Genomic DNA, 21,219 nt, shown 5'->3' with positions numbered 1-21,219 from the left:
TGGCCATAGCTGCCACTAATGTTTCCCCGGGAAGATATTGCAAAACAGTAGGCGGTTTTCTTCCATAAACTATCTCAAAAGGGGTCATTCCAGCAGAAGTTTGGAATGACGTATTATACCAAAACTCACTCCAGTGTAGCCACGTTGCCCAACTTCTTGGTTGTTCTGATGCAAAACGCAAGTAAGTTTCAATACATCTGTTTAAAGCTTCACTCTGTCCGTCCGTCTCCGGGTGGTATGTTGTACTCATCTTGAGCTTCGTACCTTGTAGCCGAAAGAATTCCGACCAGAAGAGACTCATAAATACCGAGTCTCTGTCACTAACAATTGATTTGGGTACGCCGTGCAACCGTACTACCTCTTTCATAAATGTTTCTGCCACTGTTTTAGCTGAAAAAGGGTGCCTTAACAACAGGAAGAGCCCATATTTGGATAGTCCACAACCATTATCACATCAAATCCATTTGACTTTGGTAGGCCTGAGATAAAATCCATTGCGATATCTTCCCATATCGCTTCAGGTACTGGTAGTGGCTGCAGTAAACCAGCCGGTGTCATGGCTTGGTATTTTTGCTTTTGACACTCGAGACATTCAGCCACATATTTCTGTACATCCCTTCTCATTCCTATCCAGTAGAAGTTATTGGCAATCCTTTTCAGTGTCCTCAGAGCCCCAGAATGTCCCCCAATTGGTGATGAATGAAATTCATCCAATAACGTTCGAACCCATAGTGATTTACTTGGGATTACCAATCGCCCTTAAAATAATAAACACCCATTGACCAGCTGGTAATGCATAGGAGGTGTTTTCCTTTGCAGAATCTGATGTTTGATACTTTGTAACTCTGAATCTTGCTCCACACCTTTTTTTATTTCATCAATATCAACCCATATTGGCATTGAAAGACTTTTTAGTTCGACTACCTCTGTCCGCCTGGACAAAGCATCGGCAGCCCCATTTTCTGCTCCAGCCTTGTACATGATTTCAAAGTCGTACCCCATTAATTTAGACAACCAATGCTGCTGGTCCGGTGTTGATATCCGCTGATGTAAGTAGTTTTTAAACGATTTATGGTCTGTCATCACAACAAATCTTCTCCCCAACAAGTACAGTCTCCAGTGTTGAATTGCCATGACTAAAGCCATCAGCTCTTTCGCATAGGTGGACTTTGAAAGCGCTCGATCCGATAGAGCCTTACTAAAATAAGCTACAGGTTGTTTTTCTTGCATCAAAACAGCCCCCACCCCTGTGCCTGAAGCATCACATTCAACAACAAATTCGCAGTTAAAGTCTGGCATACGCAGCACCGGTGCTGATATTAAAGCCCTCTTTAATAATTCAAATGCTTCTTGGGCCTTGTCATTCCAGCAAAAATTGTTTCTTTTTAGCTGCTCTGTCAAAGGTTTGGCGATTTTGCCATAATCTTTGATAAACTTCCTGTAATAACCTGTCAGCCCAAGGAAACCCCGAATTCCTTTTGTGTTCCGAGGCAGTGGCCATAGTTTTACACAATCAACCTTTCTCGGATCCATGGCTATTCCACTGCTGCTCACAATATGCCCCAAATATTCTATCTGATCGAGCCCGAACTCACATTTTTTGTTGTTCAACTTTAACTGATGGCGCATTAGAATTTCCATTACAATTTGAACATGAGATATATGTTCCTTCCAACCTTTGCTAAATATCAGAATATCATCAAAAAAAATCAGAACGAACTTACGAAGATAGGGCCGGAACACCTCATTCATAACTGATTGGAAGGTAGCTGGGGCGTTTTTTAGGCCAAAGGGCATCACAAGAAATTCATAATGCCCTGTGTGCGTGCGAAATGCAGTTTTGGGCACGTCTTCGGTCCGCACCTTGATCTGGTGATATCCAGCACGCAGATCCAACTTAGAAAAAATTGATGCACCATATAATTCATCAAATAATTCTTCTACCACCGGAATTGGGTATTTATCGGCAACAGTGATATCATTGAGGGCTCGATAATCCACACAAAACCGCCAACTTCCGTCTTTCTTCTTAACCAAAATAACAAGACTAGAATAGGGGCTAATACTCGGTTGTATCACACCTGCACTTAACATTTCAGCAACCATCTTCTCTATTTCATCTTTTTTATTATAAGCATAACGATAGGGTCGCACACTTATAGGACCACACCCCTCCTTAATATGGATCGCATGGTCATGACCCCTGCTCGGAGGTAGTCCTCGGGGTTCTTGGAAAACATCAGCATATGCTGCCAATACTTCCTTGATCTCCCTTCCTTCATGAATGCCAAAAGGCGACTGCCAACTCTCCTTTTCACTGATGGGATTTTCCCTAACCCACACTCTCCCTTCCTTCATGAATGCCAAAAGGCAACTGCCAACTCTCCTTTTCACTGATGGGATTTTCCCTAACCCACACTGTTAGAATATTGTCCCACATCGGTAGGATACAATTCCTGGGAGCCCTTAATATAGACAAGGACAACCCTCACCTCTTGAGCTAGCTTTTGAGGTGAGTTAGGTCCAAGTCTCACTAACATGGTATCAAAGCCCGGGTTCCATCGTTATGTGTTGGACGGCCCATAGTTGGCCTCACCCGTCCCATAATTGGGCCACCCATTTAATTTGATCTCCACGTTCCAGTCAATTCATTCCTGGACGTGCGAGGGGTGTGTTGGTGTGTTTAGTTTGTCCCACATCGGTTGGATGAATTACCTGGGAGTTTAATATATAGGCTTGGACAAACTCCCCACTTGAGCTAGCTTTTGAGGTGAGTTAGGTCCAAGTTTCATTTCTAACACACACAGTCCCACAAAATTCAATGTCAGCCACTTTAATAATAGATCGTAAAGATGCTAGAGTCCTATTTAAAGTTGTATCTGTTGGAGATCACAATCAAATCGGCTATATAATTAGATTGATTATGTGAATCTTAAATTGCTATAGATTATGGAATGTGTAGATATGAATCCATAGTTTATAATTTTTCTTTTTTTTTAGTCTTTCTCCCAGTAATTATTTAAACCAGTGTACATACGTTGAAGAAGATATGAGATTTACATTCTTCTGCCATGGTATCAAAGCTAGGTTTTAAACCTTGCAATTTGTGTTTCTTTCTCATCCACTTTATAGCCTATTATTCCTTCTAATCAAAGCCCCATTCAATCATTATGTCGGCAGTTGAAGAACCAAAATTTACGACTCAAACGGAAGAAGTTAACCCCAATAAATCAATTGGAGAGTTGCAGAATCTTCGGGTAGGCTACAGACTGGATGGCAAAAATTTTTTGAAGTGGTCGCAATTCGTGCAGACCTACTTGAAAGGCAAAGGCAAGCTTAATCACCTTCTGGGCGGTTAAGTAGATAGTGCCCTGTGGGTGGCGTGTCGGACTTTGATTGGTTAAAATCAGTGGGGCCCACAGGGTTACACGTCGCCCGCAGGGTAGCAAGGGACCAAAACCTGGTGAAAAGAGCTTTGACTCATGGGACGAAGCTAATTCTATGGTTATGTCCTGGCTGTGGGACTCAATGGATCCCAAGATCAGTGACACCGTTATGTTCTTAACCACCGCCAAAGCAATATGGGAGTCAATCCGTCGAACCTACTCCAAGGCTCGAGACACAGCCCACGTCTTTGAAATAATAATTAAAGTGGGATCGTTGAAACAGGGGAACAAACCTGTTACTGAGTATGCAAATATGTTGCTGAATTTATGGCAGGAACTCGACCATTATAGAGTCATTGAAATGAAGGACCCTGACGATGCAACCACACTCCGAAGATTCATCGAAAAGGATCGAGTCTATGACTTCTTGGCTGGGTTAAACTCTGAATTTGATCAAGTTAGAATTCAAATTCTCGGGAAAGATGAAGTTCCATCTCTGGAAGAGACAATATCTATGATACAAGCTGAAGAAAGTAGAAGGGGTGTGATGCTTGAATCACAAAATCTGGAAGGATCTGCTATGGTGGTAGCAAAATCAGAACATTCCCATCCAATCCAAGAAAATGCGAAGGAAGTGCAGTTCCCAAAAACATTCGAACGTGACAACAAAAAGAATCTTTGGTGTACTTATTGTAAAAAGTCTTCACACACAAAGGAAACTTGTTGGAAACTTCACGGCAGACCACGTGAAGGAACTCAACGAGGAGGATCACAACCACAGCAGCCACGCAATTCTGGACAGGCCAACCTCAGCATCGGCCAACAAGGTCAAGAATCAAATCTGATGCAGACTGACCTTAAAGAGGAAATTGAAAAACTCAAGGGAATGATTTTGTCCCTTGAAAAGTCTAGTGGAGTAAAATCTGTAGGATGTTCCTTGGCGCTTTCAGGTAAGTACCCAATTTCTCTAGGAATAAATGTCTCAGATAAAGATATTAGAAATTCATGGGTGATAGACTCTGGAGCCACTGACCACATGGCACACTCATCTCTTATATTCACTACTTACACACCTTGTCCCAGTAACCGGAAAATAACCATGGCTGATGGCTCTCTTACCACTGTAGCAGGAATTGGTGATGTAGGCATTAGTGAATTGATTACACTAAGAAATGTTCTCCATGTGCCCAAACTATCAACGAACTTGATATCCATTCAAAAGCTTACATTTGATTTGAAGTGTAATGTTTTGTTTTATCCTTCATTCTGTATTTTTCAGGACCAGGATTCGGGGAGGAAGATTGGACTTGCTAAGGAGGCAAATGGCCTTTATCTCCTTGAGGAAACCTGCACCAATAAAACATCTTCATCCTTTCTTTCATCTTCATCAAATAACAGTAGCATTTGGCTTCAACACTTCAGATTAGGACATCCGTCTTTTGGAATTTTAAAAGTTATGTTTCCATCTTTGTTTAAAGGTTTAGAAAATAAACACCTTCATTGTGTGATGTGTGTGAGTTTGCAAAACACAAACGTGTTTCTTTTCCAGTAAAAGAAGTTTCAGCCATTTCTATCTAATTCATAATGATATTTGGGGACCTTCTAATGTTTTGAATATTTCTGGATCTCGATGGTTTGTTTTATTTGTGGATGATTGCACTAGAATTTCATGGATTTTTCTTCTCAAATCCAAAACTGAACTAAGTGATGTGTTTCGAAATTTTCATACCATGATCCAAAATCAATTTGGGGTGAAGATAAAAAGATTAAGGTCAGATAATGCTAGAGACTATTTCAACCAAATTCTATCTCCATATCTTGAAAAAGAAGGAATCATTCATGAGTCTTCATGCGTTAATACTCCACAACAAAACGGAGTAGCTGAACGCAAGAATAGTCACCTCTTAGCCACTACTCGGGCACTTCTCTTTCACAAAAAGGTTCCTAAAAACTATTGGGGGGAAGCTGTACTAACCGCTGCACATATCATAAACCGTCTCCCTTCTAAAGTTTTGGGATTCAGAACACCACTGGAAATTCTTTCTCAATTTTATCCTGACCTACAACCATCAAATAATCTTACCCCACGGATCTTTGGGTGCATTGCTTTTGTTCACATCCATAGTCAAAATAAAGGGAAACTAGATCCTAGAGCTGTAAAGATACTCCTCGACTAAGAAAAGGTACAAGTGTTATCATCCACCTACAAAAAGATTTTTTGTCTCTATTGATGTCACATTTGATGAAACACAGTTCATATTTCAGCCAGCCTCATTCACATGAAGAACACTTGTCATCTCTTAGTGATGAAGATAGGGATGCATTCTTGTTAGAACTGCCTTCTACCACCTCAGCACCAAATTCTACTCCAGCAGTGAGTGATCTATCCTCACCCTCCAATGAAACTGGTCATACTCGCTTTAACCAAGTATACTCAAGGGGGAGAAGGCCTGACGCTGATCCTGCACAAGTCCAAGAAGCCTCACCACATCCGGTCACTGAGGTATGGTCTGAAACTGAAATCCCAGCCTCACAATCTGTCCAAACAAATTATTTACCTATTGCTATTCGAAAAGGAACTAGAAAATGTACCACAAGGCCCCTTTATCCTATGGCAAATCATGTTACATTTAAAAAATTTTCTTCATCCTACAGAAGTTTCTTAACGAGTCTAAACACTATTGATATTCCTAATTCTTTGTCTAATGCTTTATCTAATGAGAATTGGAGACTTGCTGCCAACTTTAACTGGAACTTAAATCAACTTGATGTGAAGAACGCTTTCCTACACGGTACCTTGAATGAAGAGATCTACATGGAGATACCACCAGGATTTAAGGCGGTGAAAGGGATAGTAAAGTTTGCAGACTTAAAAAGGCTCTCTATGGACTCAAACAATCACCAAGAGCTTGGTTTGGAAGATTTACCCAAGTAATGCTTACATCTGGGTACAAACAAAGTCAAGGAGATCACACGCTCTTCTTCAAACACTCAAGCTCAGGGGGAGTCACAATCCTCCTAGTGTATGTTGACGACATAATCATGAATGGGAATGATGAAAACGAAAAACAGATTCTAAGAAAATGTCTGACAAAAGAATTTGAGGTGAAGGAGCTTGGAAGGCTGAAATATTTTCTTGGAATTGAAGTGGCACATTCTAGCAGAGGCATCTTCATTTCACAGCAGAAATATGTCACAGACTTATTGAAGGAGACAGGGCTGTTGAATTGCAAATCAGCCCATACACCAATCGATCTTAATCAGAAGTTTGGAGAATTCACTAAAGACCCTGTGGTCGATAAAGAAGTGTATCAAAAGCTGGTAGGGAAGCTTATATACCTTTCTCATACGAGACCGGATATTGCATATCCAGTGAGTATTGTGAGTCAATTTATGCATGATCCAAGAGAAGGACATCTACAAGCAGTCCATCGGATACTACATTATCTAAAGACAAGTCCTGGCAAGGGTGTTTTGTTTAAAAGAAATACTGGATTGAGCATCAAAGCATATACCGATGCAGATTATGCAGGATCACCTGTGGATAGGAGATCTACATCGGGATATTGCACTTTCCTAGGGGGGAAATTTGGTGACATGGAGAAGCAAGAAACAAAATGTGGTAGCACGATCAAGTGCTGAAGCAGAATTTCGAGCAATGGCCTTGGGGATATGTGAGTTATTGTGGATCAAGATAATTCTGGATGATCTTCAAATCAAGTGGGAAGGACCTATGAAACTTTTATGCGATAATAAATCTGCTATTAATATTGCCCACAATCCAGTGCAGCATGATAGGACAAAACATGTAGAAGTGGATAGACACTTTATTAAGGAGAAGATTGAAAGTGGACTTATTTGTACACCGTATGTCCCTACCAATGGTCAGCTCGCTGATGTGCTCACTAAAGGTCTGAACAATCCAGCCTTTCAAGACATGATTTCCAAGCTGGGAATGGAAGATCCATATCTACCAGCTTGAGGGGAGTGTTGGAGATCACAATCAAATCGGCTATATAATTAGATTGATTATGTGAATCTTAAATTGCTATAGATTATGGAATGTGTAGATATGAATCCATAGTTTATATTTTTTTTCTTTTTTAGTCTTTCTCCATGTAATTATTTAAACCAGTGTTTAAACCAGTGTACATACGTTGAAGAAGATATGAGATTTACATTCTTCTGACAGTATCCCCTTGCAGCTTCACCTCTTGAGTCCCAATAGTGAACTTCATTTCCATTTTATTCCAATTGACCACAACATCCCCAAGAGTCATCAACCAATCTACCCCCAAAATAAGGTCGACTCCTCCTAATTCAAACACATAGCTTTCAATCTGAAACTTACACTTGCCTAAGTCCACCTCCAGAATCCGACATACTCCTTGGCATGACACTCTGCCCCCATCGCCTAAGCACACTGCAAATTTAACATCATTGTCGACCTCAATCCCTAACTCCCCAACCAATTTTTTTGATATAAAGTTGTGACTAGTGCCACTATCAATCATCACTACCACCACTGCCCCACAAATTCGCGCTCTCATCTTCATGATTTTCGGTTGGTTTATCCCACCAACCGAATACAATGGGAGTTCCAAAGTGTTGTATTCAGAAGAAACTTCTTCGGTCTGAATTTTTGTCATGTTGTCCTGCACCTCATCATGCCCATGTTCTTCTCCGTCTTCCTCATCTTCTGCCATAATTGTTATGCGTAGGGATTTATTTGCGCATTTGTGAAGAGGATGATAGGGTTCCCCACACCTGAAGCATAAACCCTTCTCCCTACGATTCAGAAATTCTTGATGACAGAAAATCTTGCCATCTCGCCACTTCTGATGAGGGTTTCTGATGGGCGTCCCTTTATCGACGCCAATCTGCGAACGTAAGTTGGGTGGGACATAAGGACCAGGTGTTTTGTTTGCTGGATTTTCACCGATATTTCTAGGGCCCAGTTGAGTGTAAGGCTTGGGCCTAGCTTTTTCAGAATCTGTTATTTGGGCCTGATTGGACCAATTGCTGGAAAACCCTCCTCTGTTGTCAGCTTTAAAACCCAGCATACTTTGCGAATACGGTCGGCCCATACAAACACCATACAGCTCTTCTTCCACGCTCCGGGACAGATCCATCGCCCGCAAGATGGTGCGCGGATTGTGGGTTTTGATCCGGCGCTTCAAATCGTCCCGCAGGCCACTCATAAAGTAACCCATGCATTGTTCTTCCGGTAAATCCCCAATTTGAGCAATCAGAATTTCAAACTGTTCGATATATGCATCGACGGGTTGCTGCTCTTGTTTCAAGGAAGCTAGTAATTCAAACGGCGTTGTTGCCTGTCTGCCTCCGTATCTTCTAATCAATTCATCGGTGAATCTTTCCCAACTCATATATGGAAATTTTTGTGTGATCCACCGGAACCAGTGTACAGCAGTTCCTTCCACACACATGTGCGCTATTTTCAACCTGTTACTGGCTGCCGTTCCATGTAACTCAAAGTATTGCTCCGCCTTCCCTAACCATCCCATGGGATCAGTGCCCCCAAACCCAGGTATGTCAATCCGTTTAATGAGATGCCTGAGTTGATCCCCGTCTTCAAGATGCACCCCTCTCTCCTCTGTTATGTTTTCTTTATGTGGAAATTCCAGATGCGATTCTTTGTCGCGCATCAGCATTTCCTCCCTATTCTCCAGCTGTGCTTTCAGCATCTGCTCCACCGTCCCCTTAAAATCCAGAAATTCATTCATTGTCTTGGTGAGAGTTTTCACATTATCTTGAATATCAGTGATCGATTTCTCCATTGCTTCCATTCTTGCATCTGAACGTGTGCTGACCATGCTTTCTCGTCTCTCTCTCGATCCGGCAGGTCGGACCAATTAATATATAATTTATATTCAACCTTCACAGATTCAAAGAGATATGTCGAGATTGAAGAGCAAATAATATGAAAGATATTTAATATGAAGAACTTGATAATAATTTCCCAGAGAGTAATATCTGTACAAAGATATTATTTTCACTACCCTAGCACTCTGGCTAGTCCCACTACCAGGAACGAAAATGACAGAATGCTCACTGCCTTCTTTTTTTCACATTTTATTCTCCTCACTACTTGGGCCCTTCTTAACTCTTCTACTATAAACTTGTTTAATAATGGGCCTAGTACTCTCCTCAGAGCCCACTCCATTTGCATCCATAACATAAGGCCCATGAAGAAAAGTAGAAAAGCAAACCAAAAGCCAAAGTTAAAATTGGAACCATCGAAGGAAAACAAACGACCAAATGCAGATCACGATCGTCCAAAACCAAATCAAAATGCTTCAAAAAGCTCCATTTTGGAAACTGCTCACACCATCCATCAAATAAACTTTTTGGTGCTCGTTTGCTTTAATATAATTATTAATTAATATGCAAGCTATAATAAAGGGTAAATATCAACTAGACGATAATAGCCCAAAGGAATTTTAAAAATACTCCAAATCAATGTTTAAAGGGATACTAAAAATGATTGCCACATCTTCAATCTTATCTTCCTATTGAACCAAACACTTGTCAATCAAATGAGTTTAACCACTTCCTTATCCACCTTTGAAGGAAGCTGGTTAATTTATCAATCAATCCACTTGATGATAGTTCTCTTCAACGAGGTTTTATATGTTACAATCCCCAAATACACTTGAAGCCTTGAGATTATAATCATATTAGAGAGAGTAAATATGGAAAGGCTGTAGGATACAATTTCATTATCCACGGGCATGTTTTTTCTGACATGTAACTGATGATTAGGACTTTAATTTGATAGTTTCAGCATTTATGATACTTTCATGTAGAAAAAAATTGCATCAAATCTGGAACAATGACGTTGACATAAAAACCAAATCTAGCAGAGGACGGCAAGGAATATCTAAATCATAGATGTTGCTGAAAGTCGTGCCCATGATCAATTCATAAGAGATCCCATCCTTGTTTTAGAACATAAGCTTCAAACTGTTTTGTCATGTGGATGAAAAAATTATAAGTCCCCAGCCACTGTAGAAATCGGAAGTTATACCTCAGTTTTCAAATTTCCTCATGGTATTTATATCGAGCTCGGAGTGCATGCAATTGTGTGTTTAGAATTAGAACAGTCTCAAATTTAGTTTCACTTCTTTGGCTTATTAATCACTTCAAAGCTCCTAGAATTTCTAAAACAGAAAATGAAACTACGATATACAAATAAAAATTTACCAGGTCTTAAAAGTTTGTTGCAAGTTCAAGCGTGACTAATATTTGGAATCTGGCTTATTGCAATCGCAAAATCACTTTGTTTCCACAGTATAAAACATTATGCCATTTATTACGATAAAGTAAGCAAAGAATAAATAGCATTCCTCCAACAAAATGTGAGTTCTTGTGTAAGTTAGAAACTACAGTCATTTGACTGAAGTGCTATTAAAATTAAATTTTTGTTCGGTTCAAATGTTTTAATATTTTATACATAGTATTTGTTAAAGCAGGCAGCCATCCTTGGGGTTCATGCTTTGTTGAGTTGAGATAAACTAAATATGTTGTTCATATAATCAAACAAAAGCATAAAATGGGTACTGACATATTATAAAATTTTTCCCTTAAAATGATGTTAATAATAGCAACTGAAGTTATTTGTTTAAATCTGGAAACAGGTCGCTGCCATTAAAATATTCTTGAGTGTCAGTATAATATACAACTTGAGAATATCATTAGATTGATCAGGCTGGCCATCACACTTGATTCAGACGGGTATTTGTTAAAGTAAAATCATCATTCTATTCATCAAAAACCTGCAAACTAAGCCCCTACATCACTAAACATATTGTTGTAAAAGATGGATGAATCACGGAATAGGGAATCAAAATTTTCTTCTTAATTGATCCAAAAAAAATACAGTACATATTTATAGATATAGTCAACCAAACCTAGGACTCTAGAACTCTAATCTAGTTAAGATAATGCAGAACTTGAAATACAAAAAATATGAAATCCTTATCCTAATCCTCCAATGGAGCGGATAATGACATCCATCACTTCCCCTCAAGTTGGGTTGTATATGTCGATCATGCCCTGCTTGGAACATAGGTTTTCAAAATTGGGCCGATGAAGTGCTTTTGTTAAGATGTTAGCGACTTGCATGCTTGTTGGGAAAGTGTGCAGTGATGCTGATTGGGTTGGCTCACAAACGGATAGGCGTTCTACATCAGGTTATTGCACATTTGTGTGGGGGAATCTAGTAACCTGGAGTAGTAAGAAGCAAACAGTGGTGGCCCGAAGTACTGCTGAGGCAGAATATCGAGCATTGGTTCATGGTATATGCAAGGGAATGTGGCTGAAAAGACTACTTTTGATGGATGACATTATCAGCTCCATTGGATGATTAGGATAAGGATTTCATATTTTTTGTATTTCAATTTCTGCATTATCTTAACTAGATTAGAGTGCTAGAGTCCTAGGTTTGGTTGACTATATCTATAAATATGTACTGTATTTTATTTTGATCGATTAAGAAGAAAATTCTGATTCTTTTTAAAGAATATGTACTGTATTTTTACAGAAGACTGGGTGCTGATTTGGATGTTGCGTTTTGCAGAAGACTGTGTGCTGATTCAAGATGGGATTCTTCACCCATATTCGTGCCAAAGATTCCATCAAATTTCTACGATACAAAGTCAGTTTTCGTCTCATCAACGTCGACTTCTGCATGTTACTAATTAGTTGAATACTCTTTTCTTTAAACTCGTCATCATCGTTCAAAATCATTATGATGCTAGTGACATAGAGTGTCCCTATGTGCCCTGAATCCATAGCCTTGAGTAGGCATTCCCCAGCCGATTCAAGATCCACCCCATTAAAGTAGTCCACTTGAATCAAGAAATTTGAAAATCAATTTGCATCATTAATTCAACATCTCTACGCTTCTATATTCCATCAGCTGCTGATCAGAAGTTTTGCCTAGTCAAATTTGGTCAAGCAGATTTGGTGACTGTCAATGCCGACAAATTAGAACCCTCGTTCGGCCGAATCACTTCTAAACTCAACCGTTGAATTTTGAAATCAATTGCTTACTGTGATAATGTCGCGGGCTTGCGACTTAAAGCATCTTTTACTACATTAGCCTTACTCGGATGGTAGCAAATATCACAATTGTAGTCTTTCACTAAATCCAACCATCACCTCTACCCCATATTTAATTCCTTCTGTGTGAAGAAATATTTAAGGCTCTTGTGTGAAGAAATATTTAAATCATACCAAAATTTTAAACACAAATTTGTTAGGATAAAATATGTTATCAACAAATTTAATAAGATGTAACTCATCTCTTTAAACAAGAGATAAGAGATTAAATACTGATTAATTAAAATATACAAGATAAGATCAAATTATCAACTTGTCAAGGAGAGGCAAAATTCTAAAATTCTCAATTAGAGAATAACGCGATATACACGTTCTTTCAGTTTTTCTGCTACCATCTGTTCAGCTTTGCTGCAGCAACGTTGTCATTTTCATTTTCATTTGACCACATCTCATTTCTGGCTGGCTCGTATTTTCGCCTGAGCAGGAACATATGTACCAGCACACCTTTACATACTCTTGTCGAGATCCATGTTGGGCTGATTTCAGGATCATCTAGATCTGTAAGCACGATTTCTCTATTCTACATATGTGTTACGTGTCATGGTTCGTCCCACATCGCTCCAGAAAGGGCTGCCTTGTGTGTTTATAGACTCTTGGGCACTCTTTCCTCAATAGCTAGCTTTTGGGTGAGTTCTACCCACAGGGTTGTAACTCTGGTATCAGAGTGTTTGTTCCTTGGTAATGAGGGTGTTCATCCGGCCGAACCGCCGGTTCTCCGAAAAGCCAAACCGAAAACCGAACCAAATTGAGTGGTTTTTAACCGAAATTATTTCGGTTTTTCGGTTAACCGGTTGTTTTAAAAAAAAAAATTTTAATCGTTTTTTTTAAATAAAAAAAAATTAAAATAAAACTTTTTTATAAAAAAAACTAAATATTTTTATTTATTCGAATAATTTTTTGGAACAAATTAATGGTTAAATCAAATATTTGCGATTTAATGGTCGAAAAATGTATTTGAAAATAAGTTCACTGAAAACAAAGAAAGCGCTAACGTTTTTAATTTCAATAATAATAATTTATGAATTTATAAAAATAATGTAATATATAATGCAAATATGTGTATATATATAATATAATAAAATAACTTCATTAATTTTTAATTATCTTTATTTGAAAAATCATTATTCTTTGAAATCACTAAATCAATATATTTTTCAAGTTGAATCCACAATTCAAGTCATGTATGTTTGACAACTTAGATAAGTAATTAAACCAAATACCTTCTTCTTCTTTTTTAAAGAACGAATGATGGTTTTTGTTCTTTCAGTTTTTCCATGAAATTAATTTTATTAGCACACATTGATGCAAATATTAATTGATTAGTAAAGATATTCAAATACCAAAAACAAAAAAAAAACAGTTTTTCGGTTCGGTTTGGTTAATCGCAGAAAAAAACTGAACCGAACCGAAAACCAAAAATCCAAAAACCGAACCGAATTAACGGTTTGGTTTTCGGTTAAAACCGAATTTTTGGTTTTGGTTTCGGTTTCGGTTCGGATCGAGTGGTTATCCGAACCGTGAATGCCCCTACTTGGTAATGACCCTCGTCCGGTGGGTAAGGGATGGCGGCTACTCATGTGCGTGTGGGGTCTGCAAAGTCACCAATTGCTGCGGACGTCGGATTTGAAAAGGGGATGGATTGTAACGTGCCATGGTTCACCCCTACATCGCTCTCGAAAAGGCTGTCTTGTGTGACATTTAATTTTAAAAGTTTTTAAGGAGTTGTGAGTATTTTAAGTTGTCAAACTTACTTTCGGTCCAAGGGAGTTACTGCCAAACTTGAGCGTCAAATCTTTTCTTCCTTTTCCCCTCTTCTCGCGTCTAAAATTAGTCGCCTCCCACCCCTAACCCTCACTTTTCAAAATCTACACACTTTTGAAGAAGATTCGGGCTAGATCGTCCCCAACCCTACCCACAAAAAAAAGACAAGTTTTAAACGCTTTTGAAACCATCATTCAAGAATATAGGTATTTTAATAATAAAACATGAATGTTGATGTGTGTATTATATAATGCATGATATTCGAGAGTTTTTTAATTCGACCCAGCAAAGGTAGAGGCGATCCTTAATTGGGTTACTCCAAAGAATGAAACTGAGATTTGGAGTTTCTTGGGATTGACAGGTTACTACTGGAGATTCATATAGAATTCTCACGGATCTCTTTTCTGATGACTTCACTGACCAAGAAAAAGTGTGAAATTCGAGTGAACTTATGAATGTGAGAAGAGCTTCAATGAGCTGAAAGAAAGGTAGATGACAGCGCCGATATTAATGATTCCATAGGGAACCAAACGGTTTGTGTCGTATACAGATGCGTTCAAGAACGATTTGAGAGTTGTTTTGATGCAAGATGACAAAGTTATTGCCTATGCATCTCAACAGTTAAAGGTTCACCAGCGAAACTATCTGAATCATGATCTCGAGTTGGCGGCAGTTGTTTTCACTCTGAAGCTTTGGGGCATAAATATTTATTCACACACAAGGAATTAAATATGGGTTAGAGGTGATGGTTGAATTTTGTGAAAGACTACGATTGTGATATTTGCTACCATTCGGGTAAGGCTAATGTAGTAAAAAATGCTCTAAGTTGCAAGTTCGCGACATTATCACAGTTAACCAACAAGAAGCAATTGATTTCAAAATTCAACGGTTGAGTTTAGAAGTGATTCGGCCGAACGAGGGTTCTAATTTGTCGGCATTGACAGTCATCAAATCTGCTTGACCGAATTTGACTAGGCAAAACTTCTGATCAGCAGCTGATGGAATGGAAGCGTAGAGATGTTGAATTAATGATGCAAATTGAATTTCAAATTTCTTGATTCAGGTGGACTACTTTAATCGTGTGGATCTTAAATCGGCTGGCGAATGCCTACTCAAGGCTATGGATTCAGGGCACATAGGGGCACTCTATGTCACTAGCATCATAATGATTTTGAACGATGATGACGAATTTAAAGAAAAGGGTATTCAACTAATTAGTAACATGCAGAAGTCGGCGTCGATGAGGCGGAAACTGACTTTGTATAGTAGAAATTTGATGGAATCTTTGGAACGAATGTGGGTGAAGAATCCCATCTTGAATCAGCACCCAATCTTCTGCAAAAAGCAACATCCAAAGCAGCACCCAGTTTTTTGTAAAAATACAGTACATATTCTTTAAGAAGAATCAGAATTTTCTTCTTAATCGATCCAAAAAAAATACAGTACATATTTATAGATATAGTCAACCAAACCTAGTACTCTAGCACTCTAATCTAGTTAAGATAATGCAGAACTTGAAATACAAAAAATATGAAATCCTTATCCTAATCCTCCAATGGAGCTGATAATGCTATCCATCACTTCCCCTCAAGTTGGGTTGTATATGTCGATCATGCCCAGCTTGGAACATAGGTCTTCAAAATTGGGCAGATGAAGTGTTTTTGTTAAGATGTCAGCGACTTGCATGCTTGTTGGGATATGGTTGAGGGCAAGGACTTTCTTCTCAATCTTCTCACTTATAAAATGAAGATCCACTTAAATGTGTTTTGTCCTGTCACGATGGACTGGATTCTTGGATATACTTATAACAGCTTGATTGTCACACATTACTTCCAATAATAGACTATCGTCGAGTTTTAACTCACCAAGTAGTCTTTTCAGCCACATTCCCTTGCATATACCATGAACTAATGCTCGATATTTTGCCTCTGCAGTACTGCGAGCCACCACTGTTTGCTTTTTACTACTCCAGGTTACTATATTCCCCCCCACAAATGTGCAATAACCTGATGTAGAACGCCTATCCGTTTGTGAGCCAGCCCAATCAGCATCGATGTACACTTTGATGTTTCTGAAAATAAATCATCCTTGCCCTTTCCACAAATAAACATCACAACTGATTGTGATCATTGGAGATAGTTGTGGCCATTTAGTTTGTGGTTTGTAATAGGGATGGTTGTGTTGTCAGAGATTCCAGCCATGTTGTGGTTAGGGTTTGAGGGAAGGTCGGACGAATCACCTAAAGCGGATGCCATCATTGATCGTTCAACCTCTCTGATACCATGTTGTGAAAGATGGATGAATCATGGAATAGGGAATCAGAATTCTCTTCTTAATCCATCAAAATTTATAGATCTAGTTAACCAAACCTAGGACTTAGGAATCTAATCTAGTTAAGATAATGCGGAATTTGAAATACAAAAAATATGAAATCCTAATCCTAATCCTAATCCTAATCCTAATCCTCCAATGGAGCTGATAATGTCATCCAACACATATTAACATGTGTAGCTCCAATTATTGACTAAATCTGAAACCGAAAGCCAAAAAAACTCCTTATGCTTCTTAGTCCAAGTGGATAGCCTGAATCTTTGAATCTTAATTTTTCTTAATAGACTTCAACCAAATCCTCTAAATCATAAAAAAATCCTCTGACTACTCTCCAACCAAACAAACCAGCAAATACTGTGAACCAACACCGTCCAAAAAATTTTCCCCCTTATACCAAGTTTTCGCCTTAGGGCCTTGATCAAGGCACAAATAAGTCCTTTGTTGACCTCGGAGCGACCCAAACCAAACCCAGCTATTCCAAAGCTCTATATACCATAGACATCTCGTGAACAGACAATGGATTAAGATATGGCCATGGTCTCCACCTCTTGCCGACATAACACACACCAAATCAGGCAAAGAGAGCACGTAGGCCAGCACTTTAGCATTGTCTCGCAGGTAGAAAGCTTGCCTTGCACCGCAATCCACGAAAAACTTGTCACTTCGATGGTATGGGCATTTTCCAAATTATAGGAAAAAGATGAAAAGAAGGAAAATCCTTGTCAGGAAAGGACTCATAGAAAGATTTGATCAAGAAAAACCCCGAAGATCTCCCACTCATTTCCTAATATATAACATCCCCTCAACCAACCTGACCCTCTCTAAGGAACCTAACAGCAAGCTCAACTCATTCAATTCATCCGTCAAATCCCACCTAAAATGCAGGTCCCGAGAAATAACAGAAGAGATTGAGGGATTTTCCAACCGAAAAAATTGAGAAATATATTTGTTGCGAAGCGAAGATAATTGGAATAAGGAAGGATAAAGATCCTTGAAAGAGGAATCTGGAATCCCACCATCACTTGTCCTCTCAAAAACCTAATAATGTTGCCCCCTTTTACCACTGCATTTAATATTTCTGTTTAGTAATATCAATATTCCTTAGGCAGGATAAAAAAGCAAGGCCTCGGAACTCTACCACATCTTGCTGCCATCCACACAAATTTTTGGCATACAGAAACAATTCATTATCTGCTGGAGAGTTGAAATTGGTAAAGTCATTCTAAAATCATTTATCGACAACAAGGTGCGCCAGCAAACATCCAGTGTGAGTCATACCAAAAGTTCAAAATTATCACGTGAAATTACTCATGTATGAAGTTCAGGTTGCAAAAGCATACAGCTTACATTACAATGTCTTGAACACTGATACCATGAATATAAACAAAGGATAAGCTACTAGAACAAGTACTTTGAATGCTAAGGTTTATTGTACCTCATAATCATATATTGGTTGGTTGCAACCATGACATCTAAAACATTCTGGGTGCCACATTGCGCTCAAACGACTCAAAAATCTTCCATGGCCAATCTCTGTGTTACAACCAGCACAATTCCTACAACAGAAAACAAACCAAAAAAATATGCATTTCACTGTGAAAAAGATAAAAAGTGAAACTGATTTTTTTTTTATAAGAAACTATAATATTATTAATAAGAAAAGTGTTGTGCATATACCTGATTGAAGTCATCATTAACAAAATTTATGCACTACTTACCAGCACAAACCAGAGTGGATAAGAACTCTTGAAGTCAACCATGTGCATACAGAAGTACGTGGCAAGATGCCAGGCGAATTATTTACAAGGCTCACTAAAACAACATTTAATAATAAAATAGGTTTGCTTATCGAATAAACCATTGCCTTCAAAGTGGATTTATTCCTACATTAGTTTCAGACTCAAGACTAGATATAAAGACTAAATTGGAACTTGCGATCGTACTCTAATGGAATATGACAGCATATCAAAAAATGGTCAACTCAAAGAAATTCAATGAATATAAGCTCTGAACTGCAAGGTCAACAACGTATACCTGAAAGTAGTAGAATATGGGACAGATATAGGCTGATAAATATTTTCATTTTCGTGTCCACATCCATTTGTCGCGTCACTATCATTTCTACTCTGTCGCTGCTGTGGAGACTCAACATTCAAGCTCTCTTGAAGAGCCCTAGCAAGTTGTTCATCTTCTTCCAATTGTGGTTCACTATCTACGCCAGATTAGACATACAGAATATAACTGTTAGTGTGTAGCTATATAAAACATTACAAAATACATAGTAAACAATATTTAGATAGCACATAGAAAGTACAGAAAGGTAATATCTGACCCACGTGCATTGCGTACAAGGTCAGAAACATATGGAGTTCCGATCTCCCATAAATCATTGTCTTTAACAAGCAAGAGATTAGAGAAAACCCAATTCTATAGTGATGCTACAGGTGGCATCTGGGTATGGGAACTCAGTATCAGACCCAATCTGGTAGGCCTACTTTGAAAGAAATCATGCCAGGTAATATGTTAACTCACATTGTATCTGTCAGCTAGTGGTAAGGTACAAAAAATCCTACCCAATGCTCACCCACATGCAATTAAAATTAATATATACGTATATTGGTTCTCTAATCAATTTATTCGATATTAAATGGACATTTTACACGATAATGAATTGAAACCTGATGTGTTCGAGATTTGACCCACCATATTTTTTCCATAATTTAATTGTGTTATTCCACTTTTTTTTTTGGACACTTTCAGATATATTACAACTTTGGCATATAATATATAAATTCAATAAGTACATGTTTCAATTGCAACATTACATAAATATATCATTTCAAATATCTAAATTACAAAATCCAAATCTTTAACAAAGATCAAAGCCTTTGGCCACTCTTCGTTTTTATATTTATTTTTTTGAAATGTTCTTTCTAATTTTCAGCTAAAGTATATCACTGTATCTGTATGAAAATCCTCCTTGTAGTGCAATACTGCACTTTATCACAACATGTACCATGATATCACAACTCATAGTAAAAATAATATCAGCACAACAGAGATATAACCAAACTTAAAAAATATTACTTCTTGTAGTTTATTGATTAAATCATACTCTAATCACATATTCAACATATCTAACAAACACATAAGTTATCTGCCCACGCACACACACATATCAGAACTATAGTTCAAAGATTACCAATCAATCACACAATTAAGCTGCTAGAGAACTCACCAATAAAACTTTTCCCTCTTTCTTCTTCTGAAAGAGAGAGAGCAATAGCATGGTCAATGTCTTCAATCTCCGACCATGAATCCTGTATTCAGATTCACAATGCAAAAGTTTTTCGGTCAAATAAATTACGGAAAATTAAAGAAATTGAGCAAAATAAATAAAAATTCATTAGAAGCAGCAATACGACATGGCATCCATTAGCATCAACAGTACGAAATGGCACCAAGAGCACAATCAACAATATTTTATTTTGAAATTTGTAAGTTCACTTTCGCATTCGAACATAATTATATGACGGAGGCAGAACATTAAAGAAAAAAATTAAATCTTACAAAAGAAGTAGAGGGATGATTCTCCAGCGTATCAGTTCCATATCTCCAATCATACCGCCCCTCCGAAACTTTATGGTTTGAACCCTTGAAAATTTTACTAAGCCAACCCATTAGAAGAGTTGTGGTGGTTGCATGGTCAATGAACCTTTTCAGTAAAGAGTAGAGAATGTTCTATACTTGAGCAAAATTATCGTTGGACTATGAAAACTGCCTAAATTACAGATCCTTCAGTTGCTGTTGACGAAGGATCACCCCGGCACACACTCTTCTGTATTTAAATGGATAAAAATGATAACATTTAGAGGCTTCCCCAATGAACTGAATCAGTATACGGAGGAAAAGAAGCTAACAAATCCTATCCAAAAAGTATTTGATTCCTCCTAGAAGAACTCCTAGAAGGTACAAGAACCAAATCAGAGCAAAACAAGTTAACCAGCAAAAAACTTAAAACAAACAAACAAACAAATCAGATACATTTCTTATGTAAGCAAATAAATAATACAACATGGAGCAGGTGAAATGGAACTCTCATGTGCCATTTTCTCTTGCTCATGTCCTCTTTTCTTTGTCATCATTTTAAAAAAGATCAAAGTTCCAATTTAAACCCATGGGAGGATCTGAGATGGCAATGCACCATATGCAATCAAGTAGCATTACCATAAACAAAAAGGCCAAACGCATGATACTCGAACCACCCCAGCCCCTAGCTCTCGGAACCACCCAATCACAGTGGTTCCTAGGTCTTGGAACCAACTCGGGTCATCTTTAATCGGTCCCCAGCCTTTGGATTTCCGATTCTTAGCCCAGCAGTAGCCTAGGCCTTTGATCCTTCGCCCTTCAGAGCCCTAGTTGCGCATACTCTAGCTCTTCGTTTTCGCTTCTAGCTTTGTGCGTTGTGGAGTGTTTCACATGGGATTCCAAAACAGGGAAGCTTTTCAAAATCTAGATTGTTCATTTGGAGAGCCTTCCGAACGAGGAATGCCAGTTGTTTCCTAGAATTTCACCTCTTATTGGTTGTGTTCGGGAG

General features: G+C 38.4%; 1 protein-coding gene across 8 annotated transcripts in view; it reads right to left on the bottom strand.

Moving 5' to 3' along the window:
- Positions 1 to 21,219, bottom strand: part of LOC140884137 (protein DA1-like) — a 30,016-nt gene extending 8,797 nt beyond the window's left edge. For 7 of the 8 annotated variants that reach the window (XR_012150557.1, XR_012150560.1, XR_012150558.1 and 4 more), the window contains exons 1-5: positions 20,850 to 21,219; positions 20,193 to 20,460; positions 19,861 to 19,942; positions 18,657 to 18,834; positions 18,058 to 18,178 (exon numbers count right to left, since the gene is read on the bottom strand). Coding sequence is in view for 2 of the 8 variants with exons in the window: in XM_073290809.1 (XP_073146910.1) it covers positions 18,058 to 18,178; positions 18,657 to 18,834; positions 19,861 to 19,942; positions 20,193 to 20,303 (492 nt within the window). In the remaining 6 variants the exon portion in view is untranslated. The remainder of the gene's footprint in view (positions 1 to 18,057; positions 18,179 to 18,656; positions 18,835 to 19,860; positions 19,943 to 20,192; positions 20,461 to 20,849) is intronic. The other variant, XM_073290810.1, reaches the window with a different exon arrangement.

This window comes from Henckelia pumila, chromosome 2 (assembly GCF_033568475.1).
Source record: "Henckelia pumila isolate YLH828 chromosome 2, ASM3356847v2, whole genome shotgun sequence".
Lineage (NCBI taxonomy): Eukaryota > Viridiplantae > Streptophyta > Magnoliopsida > Lamiales > Gesneriaceae > Henckelia > Henckelia pumila.
The sequence above is the reverse complement of the archived record's forward strand: the minus strand, read 5'-3'. Positions and strand labels throughout refer to the sequence as shown.